The following is a 23,853-nucleotide window of genomic DNA, read 5'->3' on the forward strand; positions in this document are numbered from 1 at the left end:
ATGGTGGCAGGGACAGCATGCCCAGGTCCAAGCAAGTTGGGATGAGTGCAAATCAGGAAAGAGTCCCAAAGAGACAGGATATGGTCACTTCTTCCGTGCTCTCCCTTGGTCTGGGAAGCCCATCTATGAGGGGATCTCCACTGGAGCGGCAGACTTGTTCTGTGCGGCTCCCCAGTGTTTAATTTTTTTAAATTTTATTTTATTTGTTTATTTATTTTTGGCCGTGTTGGGTCTTCGTTGCTATGTGCGGGCTTTCTCTAGTCACGGCGAGCGGGGGCTACTCTTGGCTGTGGTGTGCGGGTTTCTTATTGCGGTGGCTTCTCTTATTGTGGAGCACAGGCTCTAGGCTCATGGGCTTCAGTAGTTGTGGCTCGTGGGCTCAGCAGTTGTGGCTTGCGGACTCTAGAGCGCAGGCTCAGTAGTTGTGGCGCACAGGCTTAGTTGCTCCGCGGCATGTGGGATCTTCCCGGACGAGGGCTCGAACCCATGTCCCCTGCAATGGCAGGCAGATTCTCAACCACTGCGCCACCAGGGAAGCCCCCCAATATTTAATTTTTAAAAATTGATCTGACTGTGTCAAAAAATTAATGAGTGGCAGAGAGTCACCAAAGTGTCCCTTGGTCACAGGCTTTATCTTGTGGGCATGGGCTGCCTAACAGTTAACAAGTGGGCCTTCTCTGCCCTCAGAGTGAAGTAAGGCCCTCTGTGTCATACTCAAAGTTCTGTACTTTCTATGCTGTATAGCACGGGGAGATCAGCTTTGTGACGACCTAGAGGGGTGGAATGGGGAGGGTGGGAGGGAAGCCCAAGAGGGAGGGGATATAGGTATACATATAGCTGATTCACTTTGTTGTACAGCAGAAACTAACACAACATTGTCAAGCAATTATAATCTAACAAAGATGTAAAAAAAAAAAAAAACCCAACTTCCCCAAAAAACAAAGTTCTGTGCTTTCTAGGGCCCTCCCTCTTGTCCCACGTTAACACCCCCCTTTCTCCTCTCTGCTCCTTCCAGACCAGGCTTTCCTTGCCTCGGCTCCCTGCATATGCACGTTTGGGGCTGCCTCAGGGCTTTTGCTTATACTGTTTCCCCTCCTAGATTGTCTTCTCTGCCTTCTCTCTATCTAATCATTAAGAATGTGAATAAGTTCACACATGATGTGGACATCCACTACCTCACTTTGTCTCCTAAACACCTCTGTGTTGGAGGAGGTCATTGAGAGGACATGACTTCCGGTTGACCTGCAAGCTGGACCCAGGTAATCAGAGGCTCTTCATCCCTTCCCCTGTCCTTGGAATGTGCTCGCTTGCCTTCCCCGCCTCCCAGAAGCTGCCCAAGAACGTGGCATTGAGATAGTAGTGTGGTGTTGAAATCATCTGGAAGGTAGGACTGAACCCAGTGAAGGCCTCTTTATAAACTCTAAGATTTGGCTGGCAGGGGCCAAGATCTTTTTATCTGTGGCCGCCCAAGACAAGCCTCCTAAGTAAGTCCCCTGCCGATTCAAACAGCCACCCACCAATCTGGAGCAGTCTGCCTCTCTTCCTGCCCTCTGTGGATGGGGCCCAGTGTGTGAACCAACACTCTGCAGGTTAGCACGGCAGGGGATACATATTACCCTCACTTTACTTGCCACTGGAGAGCTTCAGGGAGGTCAAGTGACTTGCCCAGGGTCACACAGCAAGAAGTGGAGTCGTCAGACTCCTTCTCCAGTGTTCATCTTAGCCGCACAGTCAGGAGAGGCCCAGGCTGCCGCACCTCACTGTGTCCCCAGACCCCTCCCATGATTACCCAGACCCACGTGACCCGGCTTCTGCCCACCTCTCCACCTTTATGTGATTTCCTCTCCTGGCTCCCTAGCTCCAGCACCTTCCTGTGTCTAATCTCTTTCCCTGTTCCTTTGTAGTCGCTGCTCTTTCCCCATCTGCACAGGGCGGGCGCTTGTTCACTCCGCTGGCAGCCAAGGGGGTACCTTGTCAAGCCTCCCCCGATCACCTTGGTTTCCCCTTCCCCAGCCGCTCCCTATCAGGTCACCCTGTTTGATTTGGGTCATAGCACTTAACAGTAGTTTAGATTATCTTTTCATCTTAGGTCTCCCCTACTCTAAGAAGCTTCATGCTACAAGAAATTCCATCCGTCTAGTTCAAAACGGTGTCTTGGGCCCGACACTGGGCCGGGCGTGCGCTAGACACTCAGCAAGCGTTTGTTGAATGAATGAGCGCAGCGAGGCCTCTCTAACCCCGCCCCTCTGCGCAGGCTGGCGGCGCGCGTCATGTGGCGGGTGGAGAGAGAGGGCGGCGGGCTCACCGAGGGCTGCTTGGTCCCCGTGGACGACCTGCAGAACCACGTGGAACACTTCGGGGAGGAGGAGCAGAAAGAGCTGCGGGGGGACGTGGACACTTTCCTGCAGTACTGGCCGCCCCAGAGCCAGCAGTTCAGCATGCAGTACATCTCGCGGATCTTCGGCGTGGTAAGGTTTCTCCCACTGGCCTTGGGGCTGGGCTGGCGCCTGGGATTGTCCGACGAAGTGCCAGGTCAGTGTGGAAGGAGAGGCCAAGAGAAGCGCTGGAGGGGGGACAGAGACCTCACATGACGAACTTTCACCCAGTTCTCTTTCTGGTCTTCCTTTACTCTGAGGTCATGCCTGCCGTGGCTGAAGTCAGCACCCAAGCGTAAACTACTCATTAGCTCTGAGCGGTAGATTTTTTTTTTTTCTTTTTTTGTACGCGGGCCTCTCACTGTCGTGGCCTCTCCCGTTGCGGAGCACAGGCTCCGGACGCGCAGGCTCAGCGGCCATGGCTCACGGGCCCAGCCGCTCCGTGGCACGTGGGATCTTCCCGGACCGGGGCACGAACCCGTGTCCCCTGCATCGGCAGGCGGACTCTCAACCACTGTGCCACCAGGGAAGCCCCTGAGCGGTAGATTTTGATGGTGATTTACCTTCTCATTCATCTGCACTTCCTATATTTTCTCTTCTCCACATTGAAAACGAAGACCCAGTCACTATCCCTTCTTGCCCACCAGTCCCTTTGGAAGTAAGACTCTTCCTTTTCCCACATCTGATGTGCTGATCATGGGGAACCAGGGAGAGGAGAGTAGGGGCTTTCTGGAGGGCACTGCCTGAGCAACCTATCCAGGCCTCTTGAAACCATGAGGGTCCGGGAGGAGGGGGTGGGAGCCCAGGGGCTCAGTAGTCTCAGGCCGTGGGCTATGGGGTCATGTCTCCCATCTGGCAGGCCTGGCCCCTTGTGGGGTGCTGGTGAGTGGGCTGAGGAGGGGGTTATTGTGATAACAGTAGCATGATCACACTCAGCATCTCTCACCATGTGCCAGTGCTTCTGTAATAGCGAGAGTTCTCCAGAGAAATAGAACCACAAGGATGTACTTCATGTGTGTGCATGTATGTGCATATACATATATAGTATATTATACTCTGTGCATTATATTATGGATAGCATATATATATTATATATGGAGAGAGAGAGAGAGAGAGAGAGAGAGAGAGAGAGAAGGAGATTTATTTTAATGAACTGGCTCTTGTGATTGTGGGGGCTGCTGGTAGGCCATCAGGCTGAAGACCCAAAGAAGAATTGCGCTTCAAGTTCAAAGGCAGTCCACAGGCAGGATTCCTTCTTGCTCAGGGGCAGTCAGTCTCTGTTCTATGAAGGCCTTCAACTGGTTGTATGAGGCCTATTTCCATTGTGCAGGGTAATCTGCTTTACTCAAAGTCTACCAATCCAAATGTTTATCTCATCCAAAAAGCACCTTCACAGAAACATACAGAATAACGTTTAACCAAATATGTGGTCACCCCAGCCCAGCCAAGTTGACAGAAAATTAACCTTCATAGCCTTCCAGATATTATTTTATGCAGTCTTTACAAAACAAGATGAAGTCCGTGGTTTTAACATTCCTATTTTATAGAACAGAAAGCCTAGGGCCAGAGAGGTTACAGGACTGCCAAAGGTTACACAGTGAGCTGGTGTCCAAGGAAGGTCTAGAAGCAGTCTGTCTGATGCCAGAGTTTCTACTCTCACGTGTGGAGTTTCTATGCTCCACAGCCTTGGTGTGAATGGGTGTCATAGACTATCTTGAGTATCTCTAAGGTGGTCTGGGGACTACAGCCAAGGATGGTGTAATCACCAAGGTGTAGAGCTGAAAGGACCCATAAAGATCATCTAGTCTAACTTATTCAACCTACAGATGGGAAAATAAGAGCTCAGAGAAGAAAGAAATTTGCCCAAGGTAACACAGCTTATTAGTGGTACTGACGGGCTTAACTTCATGTACTTGCTGAATGACCAATGAGATTGATGGAGAAAGTGACTATCCTCCAGTATCAATAACAAATAGCTATGTGCTATACAGATCAGTATATATCTATAAATGTATATTGTGTTATAAATATTATGGATAGCATGTATTTATATATATGATTTTTACATTTGGCAGAAATTTTTGTGCAGATATTAATGTATCCTAGGTAATATTTATTCTTATACATTTTTTTATACCCTGAGAGCAGACATTTGGAATCTATTTCTATAAAAAATAACTTTTTTTAAGGAAAAAGAAATCAGGTGCCGTATAAGCAGTAACCAATTTGATTTGCCTGGCATTCAGAGATAAATGTTGCACTCATCAGATTTTAAAATTGTAGACAGGGAGTACAAGGTATCCACCAGACACAAAATAATTAAAAACAGATGTTAATTTTATTTTATGAATAGTTATAGGAGTTGGGAGTAGTCAAAGGTAGCAGGGGAGACACACACACACAAAGCAGAGAAGGGCACAGAGAGGGAAACCAAGATAGGCACTGGGGAAGACTCATGAGACCCAGATACAGGAAAAAGGAGAAACTTCTCAGAACCAACATTTCCATCTTGGGCCTTTTTATTTTTATTTTTTTATTTTATTTTACTTTTTGGCTGTGCCACACGGCTTGTGGGACCTTAATTCCCCGACCAGGGATTGAACCTGGGGCCCCGGCAGTGAGAGCACCAAGTCCTAACCACTGGACCACCAGGGAATTCCCATTTTGGGCCTTTGTAGAATACAGCTACCCAAAACTTTCAAGGTGGTGGTGCATTTTAGCAAATATGAGACTCTCCCACGGTACTAATCTTGAGGGCCATTTGGAGTCACACAGAGAACAGGAGACTGACTGTTTTGTTTCCAGACTCTCTAAGCATTTCCGGGATGAGACCAGGTTTTCTATTTTTTAAAACACTTTCAACAGCTGGAGGGTGTTCTGTGCCAAGTCTATGTTAGCTGACTCTCATCTTTTCCCCTGGGTAGATTAACTGCAATGGTTTCACGCTCAGTGACCAGAGAGGCCTGCAGGCAGTGGGTGTGGGCATCTTCCCCAACCTGGGCCTGGTGAACCATGACTGCTGGCCCAACTGCACGGTCATATTTAACAACGGCAAGTGAGTATGTCTTCAACTTGGGTTGGTATCATGGGGATGGGGAGACCTTACGGTATTGTCTGTACGCTTGATTTAAACCAAAAGTAACCTGTTGAACCTGAGCTAGCATGGATTTCAAATGGACAGAAAATAGAAATTTTATTCTAGAATAATTGTGAATAGGAGAAACATAATGAGGAAGATGGCAAAGAATTCCACATTAGTAATTTTGGAGTCTCTGTAGGTTTCTTGAGGTTGCCTAGATATGTTAGATAAACCTCTAACTACTACATGATTTAGAACTTGAAGCCTGAGATTTTCTATCGAGAGGTCATTGCAGAACATCATCAACCGAGAAGGCGCTTGGCAGGAGTAGTCAAGTTCCCAGCAGAAATCAGAAGGCACACGCAGGGGTTACCCTAAGAGAATTTAGTAAAAGGACAATTGACAGAAGTGTGGGTTAGAGTCGAAGAAATTGACAAAGAATGGCGAAATGTCCAGGGTCTAGTGACAGAATGAAACCATTACCACCTTTTGACCTGGAGGGGCAATGGAGGGAGTATTGTTCTTGCAGCTGGTGAGAGCTGTAGCCATGGGAGGGGGCCCTTTCTCCCCACCCCCACCCCCCACTCCAACAGCTTGGCTGTACCTGTAGAGAAACCAGCCACTGCTAGAACCGTGGCGAGGCAGAGGGAGAGCCAAGAGACTAAATACCCCAACCTCTTTCTCCTCCCATCTTCTGATCTCCTCCCATTGGCCAAACCCCAACCGGAAGCCAGAGGGCCAAGGAACCTGGGTGATGAAGCCCTCAGAGGTCAGCCCTGCCCCCCTGGAAGGCACAGATCAGGGGACAGGAGGGCAGAGAATGGAATTTGGGGTGGGGAGCAAATGGAGAAGCGTCAGCAAACAGGATGAGCCCCTCGTTGTCCATGGCTCAGGCTGGGGGGCTTTGGGGGAATGAGGCCTAACCAATATTTCTTTTGCTCTTAGAGATGAGCTCTTATGACAGGTGCAAGTTGACTCTAAGCCGCCATCAACAATGAGCAGGCATCCCCCCAAAGATAATGGTTTCTGGTTCTCAGCCAAGAATCAAGCTTAAGCTCCAACAGAGCGAGGGCTCCGATTTCCCTTTTCCTTCCTATTTCTGGAAGCAAGGGCCTGCATGACAGTACGCTTTTAAGCACTTGAGGAAGTCACTCAAGACAGGACAGTTCATTTTGGACCCAGATGATTATCTTTCCCCAGCGTTTGTATTTCCCTTTGTAAGCCTCTTGGGGTCACTGGCCTGGACCTCATGGAGTCCTCCTCCCAGAGGAGCTGGTGTCTGGAGTTACCCTGGTTGGCAGAGGAGATCAAATTCACATGTGGGGCTGTTCTTTCTGGACACCACTCCCCTAAGTGGTGGTGATCCAGAGCTCTTCTTGTCACCACATGTAGCAGCCACAAGAACCTGGGAGCCCTTTCTTCAGATCATCACCAGTGCCCGCTCTGGCTTCCATGCATCCACTAATTTCGAGCAGCCACATTGTACCCGAGCTTCTTGGATGTTGTGCAAGTGGTGACTGCAGTCACTGTCTAGCTGCCTGTCATCGTGGAAAGAACACTGGACGTGGTGTTAAGAGCCCAGTTCTAACCCCAGTAATTTCTGCATACTACCTGTGTGATGGGTCTCCAGACACAGTTCAAACTGTTCCCAAAATAGACATTCAAAGAGGCCACCCTTATTTGTCCAAGATGCTTGTTAGTGGGATAATAATAGCCTCCCATGTGTTTTCTTAGCACTCTACTTTTATTTTATTTTTTTGGAAAAGAATGCCTGAAGGAAGGTTTATTTCAGTAGAAGAGAAAGCTGAGCCAGGGTTTGAATCATCCAAAGATCGTTTGATGCTGCTTCTTGGTGGCCACACAGCTGGGGACTCTAAGGTGAAGCCCTTATTGGTGTACCACTCAGAAAACCCCAAGGCTCTGAAGGGATACTCCAAGCCCAATTTGCCCATGATTTGGCGCTCAAACAGGACTGGGCAACCTGGAGCATCTTTCATGAATGGTTCACATACTTTTTGTGCCCTGCCATTGAAAAATACTGTAGCACTCTATTATTTTTTTTGTGGTACGCAGGCCTCTCACTGTTGTGGCCTCTCCCGTTGCGGAGCACAGGCTCTGGACGCGCAGGCTCAGTGGCCACGGCTCATGGGCCCAGCCGCTCCGCGGCACGTGGGATCCTCCCGGACCGGGGCACGAACCCGTGTCCCCTGCATCGGCAGGCAGACTCTCAACCACTGCACCACCAGGGAAGCCCTAGCACTCTACTTTTAAATGCATTGTCTCATGACCAGGTCACAGATGAGAATACTGAGGCCCAGGGAAGTGAAGCAGTTTGTCCAGGGCTGAATCCCTTTGAACCCAGAACTTCTCCTTCCTAATCCAGTGCACTTTCCACTATAGCAGGCTGCATCTTGTAAAGCGAGCCCAGCTAGGAGGGGCTGGGATAGAGATGGTTGTGATGACCAGAGCTTTGATGGCATAACCTGGAGTGCTGTGCACCCTTGCTAGCCATACGGGATAAGCCAATGGTAATGATTTCCATTTGGGTGTCTGTTTTGTTTTTCAGTCATGAGGCAGTGAAATCCATGTTTCACACCCAGATGAGGTGGGTCAGTCTTTGGAAACATCCCCGCTGCTCTGACCCATCTCCCTCACTTGCCTGGTTTGCTGGGGCTGCCCCTTCCCGAGACTCCTTGGCCGCTGTCTGCCCGTAATGTCCTTCTGCTCCCCAGAAGCTTGTCTTTGCTGGATGCTGCGTGTTCAATGCATTTATATTAATCATTTGGCTCCTCACCCACCCACTACCTGCTGCGCCTATGCTTCCCTCTCTTTCACTCCTCAGTTCTCTCTCTCCTCCACCCTCAAAACGTGAAGGTCCTTTCCTGTCCACATCATCTTAGCAAAAACCCACACTGTCCCTTTAAACCCTGCTTATCATGAAATGAGGACTGTTGATATTACTGACCTACTAAAGGACTCTGTGTTTGTTTATAACCTCCAACTTCTCACTCAGACTGGTTCTGAAAACGGTACCCATAGCTGTGATGTTTTTGATAAATGTGTATTCATAGTATTCTCCTTGTTGCTTCTGGCCAACTATGAATTAGTGGTTTAGGTTAGATTTTACTTTGGACTTTTCTTAATGACAACTCCACAGCCCCAGTGGGCCTTTTTCTCAAGCTGGGCTTGAAAGTACTTGAAATGATCTTTGGATTAACAACAAAATGCTATGTGGAAGTTCGGGCTTTGGGAGGGCAGGGGTAGGAGTGGTCGGTGCATCTGAGTCTGTGTTGATGTGCATTGCAGGGGACTTTGGATGATTCACATCATCTCCTGGGTGTTTGGTTCTACATTTGTAGAGCAAAGGTCAAGATGAGAGAGTGTCTAGGGACCTTCCTAATTCTAAGTCTCTGTGGCCCTGGACTCTGCTCCTGACCTCGACAAGAAATACTTAAGTTGTCTACTTGTGGCTCACTGTAGAACTGCAGAGCATTAAAGATGGAAGAGGTCTGGGATCCAAAACAGAATGGTGGTCACTATTCCTCCCCTGATTCCCAGTTCCAAGTTAGGTAAAATGGGGCATATAAGTGTGCATTTCTTATACCTAAGTGACTTTATATTAATTTGGTTTTGAAAACTCTCTAATATCGTTGAAATAATTTGAGGTACTCTGAGACCTTGTAAGAATTGGATTAACCTTGGTGCGAAGCAAAGCTACTGGCCAACTCAACTGGCCTCTGATTCACTGTTGAATGAGGACATGTCAATGTAGGGAGCTGCCTCTGTGAAAGGGCTAGTGGGAGCAGAATTGCTTACTTATCCCACCAGGACCAATACCAGAGGTCACATTCAACAGTGGCCCAGGACTTGCCCCTATGCAACTATCTAGGACATCAGTAGAGTCCTAATCTCAAGGGTATTGGTGCGTCCCATTTCCTGTGCATTGAAGACCTGGAAGGCAGACTGAAGACAATCAGACAAGGCCAGTATGATGTGGTTAAGCTCTTGAGTTCTAATCTTGACCCTGGCGCCAAAGTGCTGTGGGACCTTGGGGGCAGTTCACCTCTCTGGTGTCAGCATCCTCATTTGTGAAATGAGGAGGTCGGTCCCGTGTAGCTGGGACATATTAGGATTCTAAGCAGAGCTGTGAGCAGAATCATCTTGCCCTCCTCTCCTTCTTGCCTTTTATCCCTGCAGTAACAGCCAGAAATTGGGGTGGAGAAGAAAGGAAAGAAGGAACAAAAGATGAGCAGGCACTCAGATTTTGCCAGGCTCTGTAGAGTTGTTTTTATATATATTATCACATATATTGGGCATGGCAGTGTACCCCACTTTGAGAGAAGGTGCTTTAACCTTAAGTGGTCACCTCAGGGGCCTGGACATGCAAGTCACTGCTGTTCCTCGCTTGGCTGTCACCTCCGAGCATGTGGAAGGGGCTCCCTCTGACTGGGACCTTTCTCTGGTGCTGGTATCTTCTCCTGCCTTTCACGTGGCATCTGAATCAGCCTCTCTGGGAGGTAAAGGAAATGACCATGGACTTCTCTGTTGATGCTTTCCTAGCCCTCTACATCCTGCCCCCCACTCTCTGGGTGATGGGTTCCCTCTGGGCAGGGAGGCCCCCTGATGTTGGGGGGGATACAGGAGCATAGCTTAGGATCCAGCTTGCCGGGCTCACCACTCTTTCTGTAGTTTCTGGCCTCCTGGGTGGAAGATGCATGGCTGAGAGGCCCACAGGCTGGTCTCAGCTAGTTTGGCTTAGCTGGGTGTCCATTGTGCAGTGGAATTTTGTCTTCAGTACATTCTGTACCTATTACATGGTGGGGTGTGTAGTGCTGTAGGTAATTGGAGGGTCTAGGCTGGAAGGGGGTTGCAATGTCATCTGCTCTCGCTAGCCACCTTCAACCCCAAAGCCGTGTCCCCCAGTAAACACAAAAGTGAACAACGCAGTGGGCTAATAAAGAGCTAGCCTTTATTTGCCTCAGAGATCTCCAGGCATAAGTCTCCTCACATAAATTAGGTCTGAACCATTGGACCAAAGGTTAAGGTAAGAGGGGGCTTATAGTTAGACACAGAATGGGCCAAGCTTCTGGGTAACTGAATGTGCGTGTTTCTGAGAGAAGCAGTCTCCAAACTAACCAGAAATGACTATCAAGTCTTCTCTTGTTTGGAGTTTTTGCCTTATTATTTCTCCATTCCTTTGTTACAGACAATCAGTAGCTAAATGCACTGGGAGAACTGCAGGCGTGGAAGCTTTGTGTGCTTTTATGATGGAGCCCAGACCTCTACTGGGAGTCTCTTTGAGCTGATTCCAGAGCAGTTAGCTGAATGGAGCAGATTTGATTGTTATAATGAGTAGAGCAGAACTATGCAGAAAACTGTCCCCTTTGGGGACGGGGGGGGATGGAGTTTTCTCAGTGTTAGTGGAGGTCGTTGTCTTTGAGACTCAACTTCCCGAAACCTTGAAGAGCCTACGTCCCACCTCGGATCTGATGGATTCTCCTCCTTTATCTGCTCCAGAATTGAGCTCCGGGCCCTGGGCAAGATCTCGGAAGGGGAGGAGCTGACCGTGTCCTATATCGACTTCCTTAACACCAGCGAAGAACGCAAGAAGCAGCTGAAGAAGCAGTACTACTTTGACTGCACGTGTGAGCACTGCCAGAAGGGGCTGAAAGACGACCTCTTCCTGGGCGTGAAAGACGACCCGAAGGTACAGACAGCCCCGCCACTGGGGTGCTTCTGGGCCTCTTCCCCAGGAGCCGGGCAAGGGCAGATTCCACAGCGAACCAAGGTGCCGCTGCCCTTAGGGGCGGTGAACAGAGTACTGCAGATGGGTCCCAGCTAGCGTCCTGGTGCCACTGCTTGCCAGGTGTTTGAGTTTGGGGAAGTTACTCTGTTTTCCCCCTTATAAAATAGGAATTGATGGCACCGACGACAAGGGGTTGTTATGAGGACGAAGCAAGATGATATATGTAAGAGGAGCGGCAGAGAGAGTAGACACTCAGTACATCTAAGTTCCTCTTCTTACCCTTTGCAGCTTAAGTGATGCTGAGAATTCCACATAGAGAGACCAGATGGGCAGAGAGATTTGTTGTCGGGTTGTTGCAAAGATATTCCTAGTGCCATGGAAATGGGCAATGGGGAGACTGGGCAATGTTTAGATTGCTTAATATGCTTAATTCCTGAGTAACTGTTGCCTAATTGACGGTGACGCCACTGAGCACTGGAAGTCTTACCAAGGGGGATGTCCCCCAGCGCCCCCTTCACAATAAGCAGGCCTTCGTAGAGGCTCCTGAAGAAGACCTCAAGACCTCAGATAATCAGCTATACTTCAATTAAAAAGAGAGAGAGAGAGAGAGAGAGAGAGAGAGAGAGAGAGAGAGAGAGAGAGAGACTTAGGAATGAAGGCACCTGGGCCAGGAATGCAAATATGCGAAGAGCATGGCCTGCCGGGGGACCTGAGTCCCTGGCTGCGTCTCCCTTCACAGACTGCCGTGCTCTGGCCCTGCACCAAATCCCTTGTGGCGAGGGCAGCTTTCTCCCCACCCGTGAGGCCTGCCAGGGACAGCCTTTGGAATTGCCTATGGTCAGGTCTGAAAAATCACACATAGGTTTTTAACTGGGAGCCATTCTCCTCGGGGAGGCTAACCCAGCACTTCTATATAATTCACAGTTCACCAGATCATTTAAGATACAAATATTCTTCTGAATTAACTTAACTTCTGCATCCTAAGTGTGGGCAGAAACTTGTCTCTGGTTAGAGCAAAGGCTACAAGCAAAACTGACTTCTAGGTTCAGAGGGTGGGACCCCTCTCAATGACTTCATTACCAATGGTGTCAGTGCCACTGTCCAGATAACTCTATTCCCCCACTTGATTCACCTCTCTTTCATTTTCTGGCTATTTGAAGCTTCTTTTGCCACTAACTTATTTTTATTCTTAATATATAGTATTTTTTACCCTTTGGCCAAGCAGTTCTAAGAATTTACCCTGCAGATGTACTTGCATATGTGCACAGGAATATATGTGTAAAGAGATAGTACATTATGGCATTGTTGGGAACAACAAAATATTGGAAAAAAGCTAAATAACCACCAATAGGAAATATTTAAGTTAAGAAAATAAACTAATGAGGTAGATCTTTGTGTACAGACATGGAATGAGCTCTATTTCTTTTTTTTTCATTTATTATTTTAAAAAATTGAAGTATAGTTGATTTACAGTGTTGTGTTAGTTTCTGGTGTACAGCAAAGTGACTTAGTTATACATACATATATATATTCTTCTTCATATTCTTTTCCATGATGATTTATTACAGGATATTGAATATAGTTCCCTGTGCTATACAGTAGGACCTTGTTGTTTATCATTCTACATGTAATAATTTGCATCTGCTAGTCTCAAACTCCCAATACTTCCCTCCCCCCTCCCCCTTCCCCTTGGCAACCACAAGTCTCTACTCTATGTCTGTGAGTCTGTTTCTGTTTCATAGATAAGTTCATTTGTGTCACATTTTAGATTCCACATATAAGTGGTATCATATGGTATTTGTCTTTCTCTTTCTGACTTACTTCACTTAGTATGATAATCTCTAGGTCCATCCATGTTGCTGCAAATCACATTATTTCATTCTTTTTTATGCCTGAGTAATATTCCATTGTATGTATGTACCACATGTTCTTTATCCATTCATCTGACGATGGACATTTAGGTTGTTTCCATGTCTTGGTAATTGTAAATAGTTGAGCTCTGTTTCTTAAGGGAAAAGAGTTAAGGGGCTGAACGTTGATATATGAATTCATTTCCTACGGCTGCCATAACACAGTACCCCAAACTGGGGGGCTTACAATAGAAATGTATTGTTTCTCAGTTCTGGAGGCTAAAATCTGAAATCAAGGTCTTGGCAGGGCTGGTTCCTTTTGAGGGCTGTGAAACAAGGATCTGTTCTATGCCTCTTTCTTTGGCTTGTAGCTGGCCCTGGGCCCTTTCACATGGTCTTCTCCTCATGTGTCTCTTTCTCTTCACCTGGCATTGTTTTTTTAAGAACACCAGTGCTGTTGGATTAAGGGCCCACCCTACTTGAGTATGACCTCATCTTAACAAATTACATCTGCAATGACCCTATTTCTAAATAAGGTCAGATTCTGAGGTACTGGGGGTTAAGACTGCAACATAGGAATTTAATTTTGGGGGGATGAAATTCAACCCATAACACTGTGTATGCTACCGTTTATGAAAATGAAAATTAAATTTATTAAATTATTTAAATTAAAAGGGACACATGCACTCACACAGATTCACTCACCCCACATGGGTATGCAAGCAGAGTCAGTCTCTAAACAGACAGAAGTAGGAGGAGGAATCTGTAACCAATGGATCAACAATGCCTAGTGTGGAGAAGTTGAGAGTCATCCCTCCCAGGCAGGATACAAAACCGTCAGGAATGTGTTCCTTATAGGAACGACCCCATTTTCACAGAATCAAAGGTTCTGTTTTCCAGGAAATGTCTATTGACATGTATGTGTGGGGCACTGAACACAGTACCACAGGAGCTACAGAAAAGAATAAGCTACTGTGTCCACCCTCACCCTGACCTTCCAGAACCTGCAAGATAACATGTGTCTTATCAGCAAGCCAGCCAGCCTTCCCTCCTGGTGCCTGGCCCTGAGTATTTTTTTCATAACTTGCTTCCGCCACTACCTAATTTTTTAAAGAGGCCAGACCCTCTTTTCTCCCTTCAGAAATTAAGTGGGGCTTCCCTGGTGGCGCAGTGGTTGGGAGTCCGCCTGCCGATGCGGGGGACGCGGGTTCGTGCCCCGGTCCGGGAGGATCCCACATGCCGCGGAGCGGCTGTGCTTGTGAGCCATGGCCGCTGAGCCTGCGCGTCCGGAGCCTGTGCTCCGCAGCGGGAGAGGCCACGACAGTGAGAGGTCCACGTACCGCAAGAAGGAAAAAAAAAAGAAAAAAGAAAAGAAATTAAGTGAAACAACTGTGTAGTCCTTTCTCTAAATTTTTCAATATTTACCTGGCAATTCCAATAGTCAAATAGGTGATGTGTGGCTGTTAGTTCCTGTCTCTTCACTTTAGATATGCTTACCAGCTGGTGACTGTCTGCCCACGTCTTTCAGTCTGAATTAGCAGAGCTGACATCTCTCTTGATATAAAAACATCGATGATTTCTGCTTGAACTGACCTGGATTCAAAGCAAAAGCTGTCTATTATTTTTATATCACATTGGGTTTCTCTGTTAAAATAAAGAAATAACTCAAAATAAAAATGACTCAACCAAAACAAGTAAGCAGAAAAAAAATTTGAGTATAACTTTTTAAAAGCAAGTGCATCTGAAGGCATAATAAAAAGCCATTATATTGTAGTGGAAAGAATACTGGAGAATTAGGAGGCCTGTGTTCTAGTTCTGGCTGTGACCCTGAATGTCTGAGCTTGGGCAAGTCTCTTCCTTGTGGGTCTCAGTTTCCTCATCTGTAAAGTGGAGCATTGGACTAACTTATTAACAGTTCCTTCAAGCTTTTCTATCTATGATGTCACCACAGTTGCTTTTCTTTCTTTATTTAAATAATGCTTTATCCCAACCTGATAAGCTCCTTTCTATACACCGGCCTTTGTGACTCATCTTCAGACCTTAAATTGGCATCAAAATTGTTTCTGACTCCTATGTATATATTTTAAATAACTAAATAAATATAATAAAAACATACACATATAGACCTGGATAAAAATAAAAACCAAATATTTTAAAAATGAGAACATAACACCAATTTCCCTTGATTGTAGCTTTGGACCCTCCTTGTTTAGGCTGTTTGGTTCTCTCTCTCTCTCTCTCTCCAGCCTTCAGCTATGGTTTTCACAATAGGAATGTTCCAGTTTCTTAAGGTTGGGGAGCTAATGCCCCTCTTTCCCTCCCCTCCTCCTCTTTTGGTTCCTCCTCTGGCTCCTTTCTCTTCCTCCCTGTTTTCTATTAATCGTGGTGCTCCTGGAGAGGGGAGCCTCTCTCTGTGGGGTTCCTTACATCCTAGCTGCAGATCAGGTTTTCCTGCCTTTGCTCCGAAAAGGGATCCAAGTGGAGCAGCCCATTTCCCTTCTCAGAATAGCTTTATCACATGTTGCCTGTGTCAGTTAACAACCTTTCAGCCAGGTTGTCTTGAGAACCTTGGTAGTTGCCTCCTTGCAAAAATTTGATTCCCTTCCAGAGCTTAAAGTAACACTCTTCCTTACAACATCAAATTGAGCAAGGCTTTTATGAACACCTAACAGCTTGGTATTCCCTGAATTTACCCTGCAAGATATTGATTACTCCAGAAGATTCACTAAGAATTTTGAGTTTTAAAGACAATGGCACTTACAGTGGATTGGAGACTAGTGCTCATAAACTAGATGTGATTTTATGAGCCAACACTTGGGCAACAAACTATAGGTGAAACTAAAGATGTACGTCTGATGGATGGGTGACACACCTCCGAACCACCAGTCACAGAACTCTGCACAACCAGGCAAGATATGGACTCCTCTCACTAATGTGCTTGATTCAAACGGGCTAAGGAAAGCAGACACACACTGAAATGACTGGTCTTGGGACCAAGGCATGGTCTGCTAACTGACAGAGTGCTGAGTAGCACTTGGGCGGGAAGCCAACATTCGGGTCATCAGGCAGGAAGGCAGCCAAATCAAAGGTCAAGGCGAAAGTTAAGTCAGGAGTGAGACCTGCCAGAAGAAGTCAGAGCATTGATGGATGCATCAAATGTTGGAGTCAGGCTGTGAGACAAGTACAGAAACAAATACAGAAGAATTGCAGGGAGGCCCAGATACAGAAGGATATGGAAATGAAGGTAGTCAGAATTTTAGGGATAATCAAGAACTCTGCAGAAGCCAAAGTAGGTGAGGTGGGGAGAAGAATAAATATAATCCCACTTCCTTAAGTGATCTTGACCCTGAAGCAAGCTGTCGTGGGTTCGGTTTCTCCTATTACAAGATGGACACTGTGGAACTGGCTCAAGACAGCTGGGAGCCTGAGGGAAGACCCTTGATCTCCATGTATTAGGGGGCTGTATTTTTAAGGGAACAGATGCCCATTCTCCTGTAACTTTTTGGTAGTTTAGTGACGGTGACCTCACAAAATAATGTGAGCAGCAGATATAAACACAGCTGTTGATCCCAATTCTTTGTGGTGAAAAAGTTGGATGACCAGAGAACTGATTAAATTATTCTGGTTTTGTACAGTGGAAAACTCTAGTTACTAAAAAGGCAATATAGGTATTTTTATATTTATATGGGAAAATATCCACAATCTACTGAGTGAAAAAAAAAGCAGGCAATAGACAGAAATATGTTATTATTCCAGTTAGAAAAAGATTGATGCTATTGACATATACACACTCATGCATGTGTGTACGTGCAGGACTGCAATTCAGCCAGAACACACTGATACTGTCATATAGACATACTCTTTGTTGATGTGTCTGTGCCTTTGATCGGTCAGTGCCTTTCCTGTACCAGTTGTTAAATAGTTTAAATATTTTTCCTCTGTATACTCATTGGAAAATACTCCTCAACATGCTGTGTCCGTCTTTGTGTGGGTTCTGGGGATTTCTATTGTTTTCTCCATACTTTTTCATATGTTTTAATTTTTTACAGTTTGCATATGTTAATTTTACAGTCAGAATAAATAATAAAGGTATTTTTATTTTGGAAAAAAGTTATATTAGATTTGCCCAAGCAAAAAAAAAAATCTTTTTTCAGAAAAGAACTTCTCTTTCTTTAGTATTTTTTTTTTTTTTTTGCTGTTGAGTTTTTTGGGGTTTTTTTTGCCACGTGGTATGCGGGATCTTAGTTCCCTGACCAGGGATTGAACCTGTGCCCCCTGCAGTGGTAACGAGGAGTCTTAACCACTGAAATGCCAGGGAAGTCCCCCCAGAAAAGAGCTTCTGATATGGATAAACATAGCAAGCAAACTTTTCCTTTGGTCTTTGAGAAATTTGGCACGTTTTTTTCAAAATTATTGTGCCTTCATGGGAACTGGCTTCTTAATTATGGTACCTCAAATATCAAAACATCATTTTTTTTTTTTACAAGATCACTAGACTGCTTAGGCAAACATAGGGAGCCTGGTAGGTCTAGACTTCACAGCTGACAAGTTCTCTCATGGATATCCTTTTGGTCTAGACAAGGAAATATGGACTAGATGCAGAGACACTTGGAAGGGTTGACAGCCCATAGCCACAGGGCCCTCTTTAATGAGCTCCAATGGCAAACTGGAGTATGATATTTTTTGGTCAAGTCCCCGGCCTCTGTCCTCAACCACTGGACCACCAGGGAAGTCCTGAGCTATAGGGACCTTGAGAGGCATTTACAGAACTGAAGCATTCAATGAAGAAGGCATTAATCTTGTACTACAGTGAACGTCAAAGGTGGCAGCTGTTCAGAGATGCAGTGGGTTGCCTCACAAAGGGGTCTCCAACTGAATGTCCCTCCCTTTCCCAGCCCTCTCAGGAGGTGGTGAAGGAGATGATACAGTTCTCCAAGGATACGCTGGAAAAAATTGACAAGGCTCGCTCTGAGGGTTTGTACCACGAGGTAAGAATTCTTTTTTTTTTTTTTGCCGGTATGCGGGCCTCTCACTGTTGTGGCCTCTCCCCTTGCGGAGCACAGGCTCCAGACGCGCAGCCTCAGTGACCCTGGCTCACGGGCCCAGCCGCTCCGCGGCATGTGGGATCCTCCCGGACTGGGGCACAAACCCGCGTCCCCTGCATCGGCAGGCGGACTCTCAACCACTGCGCCACCAGGGAAGCCCAAGAATTCATTTTTATGGGGAGTGGGGATGGGGAGGAGGGCAGAAAGATTCTCTAGTAAAGGAGGGAAATGGTGGTGATGGAGGGGTGAAGACGGGGAGGCTACCAAGCAGGTTGTTTTTCTGGAAGATGTCCCTTGGCTGAGACCATGACTCTTCTTGCCCGTAAGCATTTAGCACCTTTTAGGGGTGTGTCTCAGTGACTGTTCAACTCACTGAAACTGGGTTTGAGGAGAGCACAGGCAGCCTGACAAACTTCCTGGGGCTGGGGGTGCCTGTGACATCGGGGATGGAGGAATGGAAATGGCAGTGGGTGTCTTGCTTTCTCGTGTCCTGGCTACAGTTTCCAGATCTACTAACTGTGCATTCAACCCTGGCTCTAGAAACACCAGGAGTTCGCAACTGGCTGTACACTAGAATCATTGAAAAAATCCTGATGCTCAGGACACTTCCTCTAGAATCTCTAGGAGTGGGACCCAGACATCAAGATTTTTAAAGCTCCCAAGTGATTTCAGCAAGCACCTAAATTTGAGACCCACTGCCAACACTGACCTGCAGAGCATGTGCCTGCACTGAATTCACTCAAGCAGCTTGTAGGACATACAGATTCCTGTGCCGCACCCCCTAAGGTGTGATTCGTCTAGTCTGCAACAGAACACAGGGACCATGAATCTGTATTTTTTTCCCCAAGCTCTCTATAAACAATTTGGTAGCTAGGTTTGGATGGCACTAGGGCATGGCAAGGTGGGAGATTAATTTCTGTTCATTTCTATCTGCTTTGCTCTGATCTTCATCCGCCTCCTTTCCTCACTCATTCTTTGCCCATTTTTGAGCCCTCACTGGGGTCACCAACACACGACACGCTCCTTGCCTCCCAGGAGTTCTGTCAGGTTGCGGGGAGAGAGTCCCATGAATGAAGCGTTGCTGTACAGCGTGGAAAATCTATGGCAGAGGCTCGACGTATAGGAGCTGGAGCTCCTGATTCCATTCCTCTGTCTTCTTCTTCGTTTTTCCTCTTCTCTGCTCAAGCTTGGAAGGGTCGGGTGTAGGGCAGGACGCTGCCCGTGGGCTTACGAGGATTGTCTTCAGGATGGATTGTTTGCCAGCTCACAGTTTGCCACGCCCCTACCCGGCTGCCTCATGGGCCTCTGGGAGAGTCTCAGGGAAAACTGGTTTCCACGCATTTGAAATGGGAAGAATTGTGTGACGTTTCTCCCGAGAGTGGCACGGGAAGGAGGGGAGAACTGTGACCCACTGAAATCTAGAGACCGTCTGACTTTGCAGGGCGTAACTGAAGATACGTCTACACGTGAATCAGTCGGAAAAGCCTGACGATAAAGCCGCTTGAGGTCGGGCCCATCTTCTTCCTCACCAGGACCAATGTGGCCTCCTCCTGATGGCTCGCCTGGCCTCTCTCTCTGCCCATCCATCCTGTACACTTCGAGCAGGGCATGACTGTCCAGCCTCACTGTGCATAAGGGCCACCCAGGGGCAGATGGGAAGGATGCCAGGGTCCCTCCCCCGGGTATTCAGTTTCAATTGGTCTGGGGTAGGACTCAGACATCGGGATTTAAAAAAGCTCTCCAGATGACTCCAAAGCACAGCCAGGATGCAGAATCCTGGGAATGATGGTTCAGATAAAGCCCCACTGCTTGATTTGAATGCTTGCTCCATTGCTCACGTTCTGTGTAACTTTGGCAAAGCACTTGCCTCTCTGTGCTTCAGTTTCCTCGTCTGGGAGAATGGGCATATTAGTAGCGCCTATCTCATTGCGTTGTTGTGAGAAGTACATATATATGTATGGACGTGGCTTTCATAACTCCCTGCTGACTTCTATGATAAGTCCTTATTCTTCCATGTCAGCTGTGTCTCCCACTGTTACCCTTGCCACTCCTACGTCTTAGCCAAACAGGGCCATTTTGCTATTCAGATCACAAACTGGTGCTTTCCCTTCTCTGCTGGCAATTTACTCAGGCTTCGAAGAGCGAGTGTCCAATGCCATCGTGATGCCCCCATATGTGAATTAAGCATGTGCTCTGGTGCAGTGATCACAGACAGGGCCTGTGTCTCCTAGGTTGTGAAATTATGCCGGGAGTGCCTACAGAAGCAGGAGCCGGTGTTTGCTGACACCAACATCTACACGCTGCGGATGCTGAGCACCGTTTCCGAGGTCCTCTCCTACCTGCAGGCCTTTGAGGAGGCCTCACACTACGCCAGGAGGATGGTGGATGGCTATATGTAGGTGACGATCCTGGGTCTCAGGTAGTCTTCTGGAAATGTGTCTATTCCAGGGATGGCAAAGAGATGGCATACATATTGCTACCTCTCCCTCCTGCGCCCACAGCAGGCATCAGTAATCACTGTCCTCTTTATAACTGAGTCTTTTAATCATGGTGTTCTGAGCAATAATGTCCAAATAATCAGATTTGATACCTGAGATGAAATCTATTTGTCATCCCTGGTCTTTCCCAAATCCTCCAGCTTGTCTATCATACTGGAGACTTCTTCTGCTTGTGGTTTCCTTAAGGCTAAATCTGGCTTGATTTTAAGTGCTTAGAAAAGTTTTTCCCCCCTAACAATCAACAGAGGCAATCTTGTCAGCTTTAGATTTTATTTAAAAAAAAAAAAAAACAGCAACTTCCCTGGTGGTCCAGTGGTTGAGACTGCTCACTTCCACTGCAGGGGGGGCATGGGTTCGATCCCTGGTTTGGGAACTAAGATCCCACATGCTGCACAGCAAGGTGCAAAAAAAAAAGAGGTGTCAGCCATTCTTGTTTATAAATTGTAAAAGGCAACTCCTTTGCCTTCCCTCTGCTAATGTCCTCTCTTGCCTTATGTGTCCACACTGGCATGTGAATTTGTATTTCTGGCCAAATGAATACGTTGGCATAAGAAAGTTGCATTTTTTTGAGTGGATGTTACTCATAAACAAAATCTGGGAAAACTGTACACCATGCAAAAAGGAAGTCCTGTTAAGAGAGTGCCAAGGAGGTGAAGATACAACTCTGTCCCAAGAAGGACATTCAAATTATTTTTTCCCCCTGAACTTCCTAGCCCTTTTATTTTTTTATTTATTTTATTTTTTTATTTATTTTATTTTTTTTTGCGGTACATGGGCCTCTCACTGTTGCGGCCTCTCCCGTTGCGGAGCACAGGCTCAGGACGCGCAGGCCCAGCAGCCATGGCTCACGGGCCCAGCCGCTCCATGGCATGTGGGATCTTCCCGGACCGGGGCACGAACCCGCGTCCCCTGCATCGGCAGGCGGACTCTCAACCACTGTGCCACCAGGGAAGCCCTCCTAGCCCTTTTAAAGGAGAGGGCTGGGAGCCCCTGAAGGCTCCCAGCTCCTTGTACTCAAGTTCCAAGTACAATCCTGACCCCGTTTCCCCATTAGGACTTGGCTCAGTAGCCTAGGTCGGAGTCTCAGCTCTTGCAGCCTCACCGCGTGGGGTGTCTGGCGTCTCACTGCATCTCTGTGTGCCTTAGTCTCCCTTGATGCCTGATGCCTCATAGCGCTGATGGGAGAGTATATGGACTTAATCAGTGAGGTCCCTTTATACGTTGTCAATTGTTGTGCCGATAAAAGGTAGGTTGGGAATATGTATTATCATTACTTTCTCTGCTCCTGCAGGAAGCTGTATCACCCCAACAATGCCCAGCTGGGCATGGCCATCATGCGGGCAGGGCTGACCAACTGGCATGCTGGCCACATTGAGGTGGGGCACAGCATGATCTGCAAAGCCTACGCCATTCTCCTGGTGACACACGGACCCTCCCACCCCATCACCAAGGACTTAGAGGCAAGTGGCTTCTTGGGGCAAAGTCTGGGCTCTCTGAAGATGAAAGCTGAGTGCTAGACTCTGCTTTTGGAAAGACCCTAGATTGCCTGCTAGACCAGAAGGGAATTCAGAAATGCTTAGTCCACTCCCCTTGTTTTACATCTGAGAAAACTGAGGCCCAGAGAAGGAGAGTAACCTGTCCTTAGCCACAAAGCGAGTGGATGGCAAAACTGAGGCTTGAACGCTGGGTTGCTCCAAGCCTGGACTGAGAAAACCTAATGGTGTGCATGTGTGTGTAGCACGTACATTAGAACACGTGCCACATGGAGTAGCGTCAGGGAGCACAGGCTCTGGGATCAGACTGCTGGGATCCAATTCCAGTTTTACCACTTTCCAGCTGTGTGGCTACAAATATTGAGCGTGTGGGCCTTGGTCTTCTCATCAGAAAAATGGAGAAAAAAGGGTAAGCTTGTGGCAAAGGTTCAATGAATTGATGTGTGAAAAGCACTCAGAACAGTGTCTGGTGAGTGGCATGCTCTTCATAGCTGCTGGTTGGCTTTGTGCTTCGAGGGCTGATTTATTTGAAAGTGACAGGTTCAAAGGACTGTCCTCAGGCAGTAGTACAGGGAAAGAGGACAGACTTTGGTGTCATAGAATGTACATCAGTACATCAAGCTTGTCAAATACAAGTGTTTGTCACTGTATTTACTGCTCTAACCTCAGCCCCTCAACGAAGCCTGGCCCTTGATAAATATTTCTTGAATTAACATATGGGAGAATGAGGGTTTTTCTATGTGTCACATGCTGTCATCTTCTGGGCCGTTGTAAAGTACAAGGGAACCTCACCCATTTCGTGTATGAGGAAACTGAGGGCTGAAGGGATTAAGTCACTTGCCTGATGTCCCACACTGTTGATGGGACTTAAGTTCAGGAACCAGGGTTCCAACCCAGGTCCCTACCTAGCAGCTCCTAAGAACAAACATTCTCTGCTGAGAGCATTCCCTCAAGCTACTCTCTCAGGGGCCTGACTCCCTCTTCCTAACAAATGGAGTCCACTGCCAGGACATTAGACTCGTGGTGTATGAGTGTGTGTGTGTGTCCTCTGAGGAGGTACAGTTGAATCTCAGTGGCTGGGAGCCACTTACCCCATAGTCTGTCATTTCCAAAAGGGCCAAGGTAGGTCAGAAACCAACACATCCTGGGGGTTTGTCATCACTGTTTTCGGTGTATCCGCGTCCCACAGGCCATGCGGATACAGACGGAGATGGAGCTGCGCATGTTCCGCCAGAACGAGTTCATGTACCACAAGATGCGCGAGGCCGCCCTGAACAACCAGCCCATGCAGGTCTTGGCTGAACCCAGCAATGAGCCGGCGCCGGCTCTGTTCCACAAGAAGCAATGAGGACCTGCCTGGTGGGAGAGGGGCGCCGTGGCTGGGGAACTGGGGAGACGTTCTGGAGGTGGTAGGTTTCTGGGGAGATCCTTGATGATGAAATCAGCGTAAGGCTCAGCCTTGTTGCTGCGGGAATGTCCTACTCTTTTTTCCCAGGGTCATTTCGGTTCGTTTCAACTCAGTTCAATTCAATTTAACTCTATCCCAGACCAGTCCAACTCCTCCTACAAATATTTATTGGGATAAGTATTTATAGGGATAAAGAAGCTCCAAATGTAGGTGGAGAGGCAAAATGTAAACAATTAAAGCACAGTGTGATAATAAATGCAATGGTAAACTCTATGGAGAGAGGGGGTACAGTGGAGGGCACGTGTCTGGTGTGTGTGTGTGTATGTGTGTGTGTGTAGTGGTGAGGGTGTCATGGAGGA

The 23,853-nt window shown here is 47.2% G+C and overlaps 1 protein-coding gene across 2 annotated transcripts in view; it reads left to right on the forward strand.

Annotated features, from left to right (window-relative positions):
* The window catches only part of SMYD1 (SET and MYND domain containing 1), a gene marked incomplete at both ends in the record, with an annotated part of 37,763 nt that extends 14,329 nt beyond the window's left edge, over positions 1 to 23,434 (forward strand). The window contains 8 exons of one of the 2 annotated variants that reach the window (XM_081254313.1): positions 2,255 to 2,468; positions 5,300 to 5,430; positions 8,021 to 8,059; positions 10,972 to 11,161; positions 17,946 to 18,038; positions 20,327 to 20,490; positions 21,885 to 22,053; positions 23,276 to 23,434. In XM_081254313.1, the coding sequence (XP_081110439.1) occupies positions 2,255 to 2,468; positions 5,300 to 5,430; positions 8,021 to 8,059; positions 10,972 to 11,161; positions 17,946 to 18,038; positions 20,327 to 20,490; positions 21,885 to 22,053; positions 23,276 to 23,434 (1,159 nt within the window). The remainder of the gene's footprint in view (positions 1 to 2,254; positions 2,469 to 5,299; positions 5,431 to 8,020; positions 8,060 to 10,971; positions 11,162 to 17,945; positions 18,039 to 20,326; positions 20,491 to 21,884; positions 22,054 to 23,275) is intronic. The other variant, XM_081254314.1, reaches the window with a different exon arrangement.
* Between the last annotated feature and the right edge of the window lie 419 nt (positions 23,435 to 23,853).

The sequence above is a fragment of the Mesoplodon bidens genome (genome assembly GCF_964165515.1).
Source record: "Mesoplodon bidens genome assembly, chromosome: 14".
In the NCBI taxonomy this organism is placed as follows: domain Eukaryota; kingdom Metazoa; phylum Chordata; class Mammalia; order Artiodactyla; family Ziphiidae; genus Mesoplodon; species Mesoplodon bidens.